Below are 14,696 nucleotides of genomic sequence, written 5' to 3' on the forward strand. Positions count from 1 at the left end.
TACTAGTAGAAGTACTTGGCTCGTTTTCTAGCCTTGAGGTCAAATGCACATTCTTTTGTATATCTTACTCCTTAACTTTCTTCTTCCAAATTCACCTCCAAAACAAAGTGCCATGAAGGAAACTGCCTATCAGGAATACTCTCTGGCTTATCATAATTACTGGACTGTGATACTCCACCTAGGCCGAAACCATGCCAGCACTCCATTCTTAGCACTGAAGATAAAGTTCAGTTCTCAAAACTTTGCCTTGGCTATAGCAATATAGATAGATCTGTAGAGTATGGCATTTCATCATATACTTAGTTTAATGCTACTTTGAAATAGAAAAAGGTTAATGGTTCATCAGCAGTCTTTAAATGGAAGTCAGAATCTATTTGGGAATCAACCTTTAATGACAGCCAGTCCTTCTGAAGGGACCAGATAATAAAAATATGATATCAAATTTTGTATGTCTCTCATTTTCTTACTGACATTACTGCTACCTACAAAGGATACTGTAAGGGAAAGATGAAATAGGGAAAATAAAGTTAATAAAGTCCAAAAGTTAAAAGTTTTAAAACAGTAGGTATTTTCAAAATAATATTAAATTTTCCTAGGAGAAAAACTTAAGCAGTTTATATATGAACCGTCCGCTTGTTTGTAAGTAATCCTCGAACCATTAAACGAGCAGCAATTGCTCAGGATGGGTAGAGTAGGCTTTATTGTGCACAAGCCTTGCATCTTTTCTAATTCGTAGGATATACGTATGATGGAATCTTTTTTGCTATGGATATGGGATGCTTCTGAAACAGGTTGTTTCAAGTCATGCTATAAATGTGAAGAGCATGGATTAGGTTACAGACTTGACCCTATATCTGTAGTACATGACTGAAAAGGTAAGCATATTGCTGATTACCTAGAGAGACTTTTCAAGTGCAGGTGTTCCCACAGATAGCCTAGAGCTAAGATGTTCAGTCTAAATCCTGTCTGAATTTTAGGAGAATGGTAAAGAATACTGAGATGAAAGAATAAGCCTATGTATGCTGAGGGAGCACTGAACTGACAAACATCAGATAGGGAGTCATGACGTTATCCTTCTCTGGAGCCGAAGTTGTGACACTTTGCTTTCTCTGATACAGTGATATGGTTTTACATTGCCTTGAGTGGGACCTCTTATCACCCAAAATATTCTGAATTCAGATGTATTCAATGTATCGCACCAGTGGTAGAATATATGCAAATGAATTAGAGGAACTAATGAGGGAAGAAAAAAGCTTTCAGTCTTAGATTTACATAGTGCTGCGACATTTACAAACAATAGCTCAATAACATGTCTACCGTGGGAAACTAAAACAGCGTGTGAACAGTGAACATCCCCAATCTGTGAACTAATTTGCAATATTTCTTTCCTTGAAAGATTTTTCTGAGTAGATTTAGCAGGAATAAAATTTGCTTTAGAAACTAAATTTTATAATTTCTGAGCAGAATATGAAATCCCATGACGTATTTTACCATTGTGGTTAAAATTTCACCCAGAGGAACCATTTCCAAAAATGGAAAAACAGTACGGTTTTAATAAGCATAGTACTAAAATAATTTTCTAGAGAAAACATTTTAACCATGTTATTTCCTTGTCCATTTGATGGTTTTTACTGCTCGATGATATGTTCATCTAAGACAAGATTCGCCAGCCCAGAAATTACCGAAGGCCAGACATGCTACACATTCATAGCTTTATAATGTGGGAGTACTCACATAGGCTCTACTTAAATCACCTCTATGGACACACTACAGACTCTTCATTAAAATAGGTTTTGTGAGTCTACTGAGATTTTGTTGCAATTATTCCACAGTGTATAATTCGAAGAAGAAAGAAAGAAAGAAATACCTGTAATGTATATCCTGGCTCACACTGAAATGACAAAACATCATTCACCATATATCTATCTCCTGATTTGATCCCATTGCTAGGAATTACTGGTTCTGGACAGGCAGCAAGGCCTACAGCTGAGGAAAGTAAACAGAAATATTGAAAAAACATAGATAAGTGGACAAAAGCTCTTCATTGATATTCTTTGCTCTAATGAATTCTTTCCACAGCATTGGGTGGAAAGGGAAAGAGAACAGTAATTACAAATTTATTTCAACATTAAACTGAAACTTTGTTTAAAACACAGAAGTTTTCAGGACTGCCCTGCAGAATACAAATGTTATGACTGAAACACAAAGATTATATACTGTGACTGTACCAATTATTATATCATGTTGCTATCACATACTATGCCATTTTGTTGTCTTCAACCAGTATGGTAATTCTAGTATATTAAACATCCTTTTTTTTTTTTCTTTTTTTCTTTCTGGTCCTTGTCAAGGAAATGGAGAGAGAAAGAGTGAACACACTTTATGCATATTCTCTCTTTTCAACAATAGATGAGCAGAACTACTGAGGTTAGGTGGTAGAGCCTTTTAGAAGAGCAGCTAAAGGCCATGGGTGTTCCTTATGTTTAGACAACTCCATTGACTATAAAGAAGTTCAGACATCTGAAATTTAGTACTCTTAACCTAAAACTAAATCTTTGCACAGGTGTGACAGGACAGCCTGTTCTTAACCATTTTTAAGCCAAATGTTAGCAAACAGATTAGTTTTATGAAGCTTCTCCATATTAGTAAATTCTCAAATGTGTTCACTTAAATTTGGCAACCTGAAGTACTAGTTTCTGCTTTTAGCCAAGCGCATATCACACTTCTTTTTTTACCTAGTGTGCTTATCTAAGGAGTTTGTTAGTCAGTACAAATGAAAATTAAATATCTCCGCTATCTAAGCTAAAATGCTCCACATGAACACAACAGTTGAGAAACGGATTAGATTCAGTAATTTTGTGCTTTCACGATTTTCTTTGCAAACAGAAAGACCAGCAAAATTAATTTGTCAGTTTATGGTCTGACAACAGAATCTCATTTCCCTTATAAAATTAAAAACTTTCTTTGAAGTAAAAAATCAGTTTAAAATGTATAATCTTAATCATGAAGTCATATATTAATTACAGAAAGTTACTACTGAAACATAAATATGTAGCTGTTATATTTTATTAAAATATGATATGTAGAAGCCAGAACAGAATGGGAATTATTTCCACAATGTGCGAGAACAGATCTTTAGAATTTGTTAGCACAAAATTCTGTAGAAATCAGATAAAAATAATACATTTCTGAATGTGCTACTGTGTGTCCTTCAGTTCACTTGTATGAATAAATAACTGACTAAATGCTACAATTCTCGTCATCGTCTTATGAAATCTAACCCCTTTGGTGACAGTAAGTGCAACTTGACAGAGTGTTTAGTACGGAAATTACATGATATTTGGCTTTACTCTGATATCTGACATTTTGGAGTCTGTTGTTCCAGATGGTTCATCATGAAACAATATCTGATATTATTCACTGAGACCCTAATCTTTCTACGGAAATACAATTTTCTTTCAGATAATACTATTTGCACATTTTGATACAGATAGGGCTTTAACTTTATGCCCTAAACCTTTACGTATCTACTTTTCATCACTAAAATATAAATGCTTTACAAATCTTAAATACACATATAACAATTTTGTGTTTCCCACTTCACCCACTTCCAGTCAGTTTTTTGCAGCTCAAGGTTTAGTTGAAGTAAATATATTTTTCCTAATGAAACACAGAGAAATTTGGAATAGTTTTTATACTTTCACCTGAAATTGTGATTGCTGAGCCATTTTTTTTTCTTTCCTGGAAATACGTTCCATAATCCTGTATGTTCTTTCTATGTCCTGTGCCCTTGAGTCTTACTACATTTCACTTTTTTCAGGAATGAACAGTGATAAAGGCAAGCCATTCTAATGCTGGGTGACAGCTATCAAGCTATGAAGTGCAATCTTCATAACAACTGATGCAAGAATTATTAAATTAAATATTTTCTAATTAGCACATAAAGAATTATTTAATAGTTGCAAGCTACAGGATCTCCCTGAAGTAGTTCCTTTGTGTACTGGAATGTATAATTTAGGAAAATATCTAAACATACTTTAAGATTTTCAGCAATTTCTACCACAGAATTTAAAATTTTGGTGTTCTACCAATATCATCAACTTTCAAACGATGTTACGGTGACTTCATGTGGTCACTAAGGACTTCACGTGGGATCATTATGTGGAGCTGTAATGTTCCAAATAGGTATGAGGATATCATCATTAACCCCAGTGGTTTTGGTTTTGTTGCAGTTCCCTAGGATGTATCCGTGTCTGGAAATTTTCTTTGAATAAAGGTACTAAATAATTGTGATCTGCATCCACCAAACTAACTGTTTGCTCCAGCATTAAGTGAAGGGTAACATCTTATTTCAATAATTCAGACTACAGTTTATACACTATTGTTTACTAATTTGAGAATCCAGTGTTCAGACACAACTTAAGTGAACCAAGCCTTATTTCTGCATTTCCTTACCATTCTCACTCTTGAATAGAAAATAAATTTTAAAAAGATCTGCTCCAAACTCACCCTTAAATAAATAAGCACCTAACAAACATGTGACTAAACTGCTTACAGATAACAATGTACTTGCTGAATTCCGTGAATATAAATTTAAGGTTCACTTGCTGTATTCAATAAATTTGTATTTTGGTTGACCTCAGTATTGAGAGTTACAGGCCTGTGGTCTTAGATGTGTATAAAGGAAGTTAGTTTTGCAGATTTTTCTGAGCCACAGAAACAGTTTTATAACAGTGACTGCATAGCAATACTAATAATGTGCTTGTAATGTAGTTCTATCATTAGTTAAATAGCATACAGAATTTAAATAGACTATGATCAAAAGAAAATCTTCAAAGTCATTTTCTGTGCAACTGTTAGATACGGTATTACACTATGTATTTTATCTTTAACAGATGTTAATAACCCGGTAAAAACTTTTTCTTTCTGCTAGCTGCTTATACTTTGTGTAATACTTGGTATATACTACTTCTTTGGCCTGATGATACAACTTATAATATAGAATATTCTATCAGAGTATCACAAACCACTATGCAAAACCCACTCATAATTGACTTTATTTGATATACCTGACATTAAGGAGCAATATTACCTCCCCAAAAGCAAAGAGAAGGTCAGAAACAGAGTCAAATATTATGGTGAATCCTCACCCTCATCATTCTAATCATTACATAATACTAGCCTAGTTTAGTTAAATAACTAATTTAGCTAGAACCAGTCCGAAAATCTAAAGAAAGCTTAAGAGAAAGCAAAAAATTCTGTTATCCAGGGACAAACTAGAGAACTTAAATATTCAGAGACTATGAAATACATTAAACTAGATTGTATGTGAACAGTCAGTAATAAAGGGAAAACATGTTAAATGTCAAGTCCAAGCAATCAAAAAAGGACAAGGATTGCTTAGTGCATGCTCTTCAGAGCTCAGCTTCTGCTATGCAGTACATGAGAGAACACATCAATGTCAAGAATGATAACCCTCTCCCTGACCTTCTTCCACTTACTGCCTGCTAAATACTTTCTTGGCTTCGCTGTGGCATAAGACAAATACGCCTCACTTCCATAATTATATACATGCCCACAATTACCTCAAATTCTGTCCAAACATCACTGCCATTGCTGGCAGAAAGAAAATCCTTGCTGGCATATCTGACAATGTGAATGCCCATTAGTGTCCAATTCAGAAAGCTACAAACTGAACAACACAAGAATTTCTTGACAGCTTGACCAAAAGTCATCAGGCTTTCTTTTTTGAATTCCTCCCTCCCACCCCTATGTGGCTAACTGAAATATATTGATCTTTATTATATTACAAACATCAACCAGGAGTGAATTGGTTTTTCCGTTTTGATGGTGGTGTATATCAAAACCCAAGCTGTCCCTTCCAAAATGGCATGCTTCAGACACCAGCCTAGAAAATGCATTTATCGCAATGAACTACTGCAAGAGGGGTCAGATTCATATCAACAGCTAGCAAGTTGTATAGCCATAATGATAGGACCCGCTAACTTAAAAATGGCAGATTTGTGATTCACACCTGCTTTAATACAGGGAAAAAGAAAAGATTGCTGCACTGAAGAGCGGCATTAAAGATCAAATTGCATGAAAGATCTTAATCTGGACCTACAAAAACAATATGCTACTTGGAAGAATAAATTTTCTTCTCTGCTAGTCTGATTTTTATCTTCGAATTTATTAGAGATCTTTATGATAGAAAAGTACTGCAAAAGATAGTCATTGCTGTCTAGTCCCCTTACCAGTGAATCCATTATATCAGCTCCTGAGAACCTTTAGTGCTTGAAAACATGCAACAGAGAAGCTTCAGAAAAGGTGACAGCAACTAAAAGGAGGCTTATGTTCTTACACATATAACATTATCTTGGTATAGTGGTAAAACAAAAGCTTACAAAGAATGATGCTGAATTGTGCCATATATTCTAATTCAAGGTAATAAGGCTAGATGACATTGTTAAAATACTGATTGCATAAAACAGGTTTTTTACTGAAACATTTTAATTCTAATCACTACATTTGGATATATTCACACATATAGACATTTGTGGTGTAAACCTACATGCCTATATTCATCATACTCAGTTCTTACTAAAACAAACCTGACTTTAACTGAGGTTTAAGCAGCATGCAGTATGAGCACTCACTATTTCCAGACTTTCTTTTAATTTGTTTGTACATTAAAGAAAATATTGAAACTACTACTGAATTAATCAATGACATTTTAAGACCAAGCTTGAAACATCAGTGACGACAAATGCAATTGAATTAAACAGGCACATTTCTAAACCATACCATTTGGATAGTTGTTTCCTTTGTTCATTAACATTAAAAGGAATTCAAATAGCAGGAATATTTATTCTTCCTACTGTTGTACATATTAGAAATGCAACAAAGCACATTTTGATTGGACTTACTGGTGGTTATGAAAATAAATATGTTATTTATTCTGCCACAGTTTGGGGAAAAAAACCCCATGCATATGAAGGATTAATTTAAATTATTAATTCCTGTCTTTTCTACAGTTACCTGTTGCATATTTTTACGGCTTTGCTTCTCATCATAGGTTACTGCAACCAGTTTAACACCTACAACTCTTCTGAAATAACAAGAAACAATGCCACACAGTGGCTCTCAACAATATATACAATTCGATTATGACCAAAATGATTTTTTTCTAAGGCACTGACCAATTATTTCTTCTAATTTGAATGAGTTTGTGTATCTGAATTAAAAAAATAACAACACAAAACCCCCTGCAAAACTCAAAGGAAAAAAACCCATTTAACTCATCGATTTGATGGTAGCATACAAATTGAGTATGACCGCTCAGCTTGAACAACCAATTCATACCTACATGCTTGATGCCTAACACAAAAACATCCTAAAGTAAATGGCAAAATTACATTATTCACCAAAAGACTTGTGTGTTTTTGAAGGCTACAGGGAGAACATGTGCACTGCCTAGGATAGACATGAACTTAGGTTTTCAGGAGCAGACTGCCCAGATCCTTCCCATGAAAATAAAGACATACATAGAAAGAACCCACAAATAGGGAGAGCAAGAGAAAGACACACTGCTAAAAGGAAGACAAAATTTCAAGAAATAAAGCAATACTTATTCATTTAGTTAAATTATCTTGGAATATTTAGGATTAAAATAAGCTGTCATCAGTGGCTGAAGCTTTTATAAAGTATTTATGGAGTTCTATGAAGTTATTTTAAAATAGCAATACACAGTGTTGAATATAAGATATGTGATCAAATGATAGCAAACTAAATATATTTTACTGAAATAAAGCTGTTTTCCCTAACTTACTGATCTAAACCCAGGCATAGTTATAACATTTATACTGGTGAAAATATCTTTTAAAGTAGAAACTCTCATCTGTTTATTCTAAAATACTAAGGTGATGCACAAATTCTATTCCAGAGACATAATTTCTCTTCTGCATAAATAATTTAGTAGTGACTTAAGGATACTCTCCTCTATCACTCCTTGTTCTTCGGAATTTCTTCTGGGATGAAGAGAGTGTTCCTAAGTGATCCACATTTCCTAATGCTTTTTTCATATGACATACGGGGTCTACAGGATTCCGGAATGGCTAGTTTAGAGCAGTTTTACCTATTACTCTAATTTGAAATGTATGCAGAAGATAAGGCTAGATGAAACACTATTAGGTCCACTTTGTCTCTTCAATCCCTGCTGTAGCCTGCTGATGCAAGATCTACAGTTATTTGGACCTGATAAGATCAGCAGCTTCCTAGTGCTAATTGGCATTTTTCTGGTAATATCTATAGTTGGAAAGCTAATTGTCTTCACTGTAATTCCTAAAGGTCTTCTCACTAGAGAAGAAATTTGCAAAATTATGAAAAGCATTACAGATTTCTCAGTTTTGAAGACATACAGCTTTTTTTTCTTTCCAAAACACTTATATCTAAAACCATATTAAAGGATCCAGTGTCCTCTGATACATACTTACAATTTCAATTAATGCTAACTGGAAACTACGTACATGTAGCAAAAGAAAAGAACTCTAAGACTGTATACCATGAGGGATGTAGGTAACTATGAAGTTTGGTATTTTGGTTTATTGTTCCTGAAAATAAAATTAAGTCATGATCTCTGTGGATTTCCCCAAAATACAATGAAAAATCAGAACAACTGTGAATTTTTGCTGTTAGTTTTGACTGATAGCAATTGATTGCTCAGGAAAACAACTTAATTCCCCTTCCATGAAAGAGCAGGAGCTATACAGAATTGCATTTGGGTTCATGAAAGTGTTCCTCAAATACTAAAATAAGCATAGCTATAAATTAAATACTTAATAAAATCATTATTAAATTTTAATCAGGGTCACAGAAGACCCACCAAATTTCTATAGCAAAATACTTTAAAGAGGAACAAAATGACCTAGCTGAAAATTAAATAAAAAGTGTGCCCACTGATTTCAGTTCTCTGAGGACCAGATAAATTTATATTTTGGACTCTTTCTTCCCCATGAACTTTCTGTCTATCCATAGGTAAGACACCATTGAATAACTAATGCCCTGCATCTACATTGCTGAAGTGCTGTGCATAAAATACATAAATACATATTCATTCTGGTTTGCATGCACAGTTATATTATTGTCATTTATTATTATTTCTTTTTCTTTTCTTTTACAAAGCTAAGGGACAGTTTTTCAGCTCAAATAAACTGGTGTAATTTTGTCATTTTTTTAAATGAATCTATACTGATACTAACTCTTACTTATCAACAATATTTCCCCGCAATTTTGTGCTCTCTCTTCCTCTCTCTAATGTAGTGTGTCCCCTCCGTTTGCTTTCTGATCATGAAGGGATGTTATATAAATCTTTCTGGAAATCTGTCATCGATCTTTGAAATACTATTTTTTTCCATACGTCACTGAATTTCCTTTTATTATGACTACATAGAATGAAAGAGCAGTGCTACAATAAAAAGCAGGATCGATGAATGTGGAAGAAGGCCTTTCTTACTGCAGGGTTCAGAATCCATTGCTTTTCCTCTGGACAAACTGAAAGAAGACAACAGAATGGATTCCTGCGATGCAGCTGCTAACAACTTAGAAAAAGTAAGAGAGAAGGTCTTTGTTACCTGCAGTGATTTGAACCCACATTGCTTCTACTCAGAGGACTATCCTTATAATGAGGTATACAGAGAATTTCAGCAAAGGAGACAGACTCCTAAGCTCTATTCTATAATTCCATTCTATAAACTTCTAAAACACATAGTTGAACAAGAACTGAAAACCTACATCCTACATACATCCAATTCAGCTCTGTCCTCTAAGTGAAAACATTAAACTTAGGTCTCTGGCCTCACAACAGCGGTGTATTCTTTATACATCTGATCTTAGTGCTCTACTACTTTTTACAAAGTGTTTATATAAAAGTTGAACTTGAATGATTGACCATTTTTCCCAGTAATTAGAATGCTGACACAAATCCTGCTCCAGCTGCTTAGCAGAAGAGCCTTAAAAGTAGGTATTTAGGACCCCCACTATGACTACTCAGAGGTTCAAATTTCTGCAAGAAGATGCAAGAAGGAACTGAGGCCTCTTATACTATAGCTGAATGTTACAGCTGCAAAGCATTTTATTTAGAAAGCCTATGAATCTAGTCTTCCTTTTCCTTTGCTTTTATCAAAAGTACCTAATGTTCTAACATAGCATTTCATGTTGAATGTTTTTTCCCAGATATCAAACATTTTTGTGTTTACTTTTTACAACCCCTCAACAAAAGGACATCTTTATTCCAATTTTTAGACTGACTTTTGAACCAAAGGTATTTATTTTTCCGATGCTGCTTCAAACAGTAGATGACCAAATGATCTCAGGCTTCAGAATTCAAAATCAAACACTAGCAATATCTGCATCTTGTTACACAGAAGAGTATTTCCTTCTTTGCTTCTTTCTTGATCTAAAAAGGTGACTGCTCAATATAAAACAGTAAATTCTTGCTGTGGGAATTTGCTCAGTTTCTGTATTCAGAGACACGGACAGAGGTACTGTATTCCTGCTGGCCCTGCAGAGACCACATAGCCACATAAAAAGGAAATTATTCTTCCCTGCCAGACTATCAACAGAATAGCTAACTAAGCTCTGGAATGTGAATGTTGCTACCTTGACCTGTACTAAGTTGCACTTCTGAAAAACCCTGGCACTGAAATATTGGAACCACTGAAGTCAATAGATGCTTTAACAGAGCACAGTGGTGGGACTGGCAATTAGGAGACAAACAAAAGCATAAATCCAAGAGACCTTGCATGCTCCCAAATACTTTTTACTTGTTAACAGAACACATTTCTTTCAGGACTCACAGGGATAATAAAACTGATACAGTAAAAGATAAAAATTGAACTTCAAAATGTTCACTGTACAGCAACTTCCTAGAATAAATTTATACTTTTTCACACTTCAAATGAAATCAGACTATCACTGCAAGTTAAGGGGAAAGGCTTGGGGAGGAAAACAGGCTGACCATTTGGGGAGGAGGGTTCCCCAGACAGAAAAGATAACTTTGCCAAAAAAGTAGATTATAAAAAAATTCCTGCAGGAGCATATTGTCATTCTACATCACCATTAGAAAGATTATATTAAAAAAAAGCTACAATATGCTTGCATGTAAATGCTTGAAATAAACAGGAAACTAAATGAAAACATAAGACTATCTTGTGGATTACGTTTACGTTAAAATATTTATGAGCTGAAAATCTGGTCTTTCAAAATTCTGTACATATTTATACTTGATACAATTTGTAATTTGAATCTGAAATAGAGCTTATTAAAAATCATCCATGTGTTTACCTATGTGTACTTCTTAAAAAAGATGAATAACAATATTAACATTTTTAGACATTAATATTGGAATGCATGTAGTACAAAACTCAACTCCATTTTCAAGAAAATTCTTGAATGCCCTTTGTAAGAAAATAGAGCACATTCACATATAAAAATTAAAGAGGGTTTACTCTGTGACCTTCACGAAAGCATTCATCAGACTGTTAACTCATCATCACATTTTTTTTTAAATAGAATATTCTTAGCAATAATTATTTCCAGTGAAAAAGCAATACTATGCAAGCACATGTGCTGAATTTACTGTATTCTATAGCATTTAAAGTTTTTGAGAGATGTAATAATACAAACACACATGTTTGAATTAAATATGATTATGTAAGGTAAGCTATTAATATTTATAACACCAAACCTTTGTATTTTAGAACCAAGCTGCTCACAAAACATATAAAAAGTTGATATATTGCAGAATTTGGCATTAATCTTCTTAGGTTATTCTGCTCATACCACCAGTGATTTACCATAATAACTGCAGTGGTTTTTTGCAGCTCTAGGATTATAATGTTGTTTTTTTGTAATTACAGCAATTTGTTGAGGGAAAAGAATTTGAAGGAAAGGAAATAACAACAAGGAATAAATATATACATGTATAAGTAGGAAAAAATGTGTTATCTGTTCCAGTTTTATCTATTTCCAAGCAGTGAAACTAACTCTTACTTTTCTTTGCTACCTAAATTTCAAAACTAAACGGAAACAACTTGAAAAAACCACCAAAGCATAATTAAATCCCACATTTTTAAAACATTGTTCTGAATTGCTAGGTTGATTTTTTATATGCTGCTAATTTGTGAAAGCTGGCTTTCAGCAATTTCAAAGATTGCTTCATTTAAAATTTCAGTTTAATAGTAGACTTTAGTAGTCAGGGGGAAAAAAAAATAAAATATAAACCATCTCTTTCCCTTTCCATACACATGCTTTTTCCTGAGAAAGTTTCAAAAATGAAGCAGGCTTACTTTTGTATTCCAGGTGAAAACCAGCTGCTGCCACACTAATGTCAGAGTGAAAATGCAGGTAAAGTTGATTGGAGGTGCTATTCAATAATGCTGGCACAGTTGTACCTGGAAAAAATAAAAGTTATGGAATAAACTGTAGCATGCTTATATATCAGAGTTTATATTGAAAAGACATAACCAAGACTGAATCAGACAGACTCATTTTCTTCTCATTATGTGCACCTCCAACATTCTGCTATGTCCTGCCTTGTTTTCTCCTGAAGCTGCAAGAAAATTTTGATGACAAGTCATGATACTAAGAAGCTATATAAGTACAATCAAACAAGATCCCATCATGTTCAGATGAAACTTTATTGAGTTGGGTAGAAAAAAGAGGTGCAAAAAAAAATAATCACATAAGTAAAGGATTTGATTACGAGATCAAACTCAACTGCCATTTGACTTTTGTCCACATGTATAAAAAACCTGCAGTATAGAACAGAGCAGTCCAGATTTTTTCTCTGGGTCCACTCCACACTTTCTTCCTCCAATAATACTTCAACTATTTATCCTAATTATGAGTGTATGACAGGAAATGAAGAAGCAAGTGCAACACATTAACAAAAAAAAGAGACATTCTAGCTTTATCTAATTCAAATAACTACAATAAAATTGCGCACCCCTGACTTCAGTCTGCGCTACACAACAAGCTTGTCACTAAGCCTGGGCGCGTTCTTTGCCACTAGCATTGCTAAGTCTGACGTAACATTTTCTTTGTTACCAGATGACTGCTATGTAACTCTCATTCTACAGTGTAAAGCTGGAACATCTACCGAGGCTAAAAATTACATCATTTTCTATGATTACCCTCAAAGACAATATCAAGTAGCTAACGAACTTCAGCGGTGGTTGCATAAGAAATATTTTCATTTCCTTTGGGGCATTTGCTGTTTCTATAGTAACTGTGAGCCGCCTCAGTATGACATTGAAATTTGGGCTTAGAAAGAAATGCTGGAAAGAATTATCTTCATAAGTCTACAGTCTAAACTAGGAAATGGTAAATATTTTTAGATCCAAAACTGTATTAAGCAAAATCTTTATATAAATGATGACAAGTTGGCCTTTAAGGAAGGTTGTACTGTCTGACATGGAAACTTCAAGTATGGAAATTCACAGATGGTACAGAGCATTCACATCACACAATACCGTGGAATACAGAAAATAGTGAAACATCTTCCTGGAGGGAGGACTTGTCACAGTATCCATATGGAATTTGAAATACATTTAAGATGTTTAAGCTGTCTCATTCTGTAAGAATGAGGATGTTGACTCAGAATGATTATATTCTTCATTGAACAAAATTGGTCTTCTGGCAGTTCTGTTCCTTTGTAGGATCTTCTAACATTTAACACCAGTCTTTTACTTCCTTAAAGGGTGATATTCAGTAAGATGAGAAACTATAGCCTATTGTGCTGTGAGAAATAAATGAGGCTAGAGTTTTTAATTCTCATAATTGCCACATTCAATGGCACAGGCCAGGCTGGCAGCCTGTCACAAGTGAGGTCCCCCAGAGGTCAATACTGGCCACTATGTTGTTTCAATATCCTCATAAATGATCTGGATGATGGGACTGAAAGCACCCTCACCAAGTTTGCTGATGACGCTAAACTGGGTGGTGAAGTTGACATGTCAGCCATCTTACAGAGAGACCTGGACAGGCTGAAAGAGTGGACTAGCAAGAACAGTATGAAGTTCAACAAAGACAAGTGCAAAGTCCTGCACCTGCACTGGAATAACCAAAGAGCGCAGTACAGGCTAGGATCTGTGTGGCTGGGGAGCAGCCTTGCTGAAAGGGACCTGAGGGTCCTAGCGAACAAGGTGAACAAGAGTCACCAGTGAAATGCTGCAGCATCAAGGCAAATAGGTTCCTGGGCTGCATCCAGAGGGACTTTACTAGCAGAGATAGAGATGTGATCATCCCTCTCTACTCGGTGCTTATCAGGCTGTACCTGGAGTAATGTGTCCAGTTCTGGTCTCCGCAATTCAAGAAAAACATGGACAGACTGAAGAGGGACCAAAGGAGGGCTATGAAGATGATCAAAGAGCTGGAGAACCTGCCCTATTTGGAAAGGCTGAAGGAGTTAAGTCTCTTCTCCCTGGAGAAGAGCAGGCTCAGAGAGGGACCTCATCACAGTATTCCAGTACTTAAAGGGCAGCTACAAAGAGGATGGAGGCTTTCTTTTCACAGGGAACCACATGGAGAAAACAAAGGGCAACAGGTCCAAGTTGCACTGGGAGAGGTTTCATTTTGACTTTAGAAAGAAATTTTTTACACTGAGAACAGTCACTGGAACAACCTCCCCAGGGATGTGG

The 14,696-nt window shown here is 34.9% G+C and overlaps 1 protein-coding gene across 1 annotated transcript in view; it reads right to left on the minus strand.

Annotated features, from left to right (window-relative positions):
- Positions 1–14,696, minus strand: part of CSMD1 (CUB and Sushi multiple domains 1) — a 1,238,533-nt gene that overhangs the window by 165,749 nt on the left and 1,058,088 nt on the right. Inside the window, exons 37-38 of the mRNA XM_054821261.1 lie at positions 12,345–12,449; positions 1,868–1,986 (exon numbers count right to left, since the gene is read on the minus strand). Coding sequence (XP_054677236.1) covers positions 1,868–1,986; positions 12,345–12,449 — 224 coding nt within the window. The remainder of the gene's footprint in view (positions 1–1,867; positions 1,987–12,344; positions 12,450–14,696) is intronic.

Source organism: Grus americana, chromosome 3 (genome assembly GCF_028858705.1).
Source record: "Grus americana isolate bGruAme1 chromosome 3, bGruAme1.mat, whole genome shotgun sequence".
In the NCBI taxonomy this organism is placed as follows: domain Eukaryota; kingdom Metazoa; phylum Chordata; class Aves; order Gruiformes; family Gruidae; genus Grus; species Grus americana.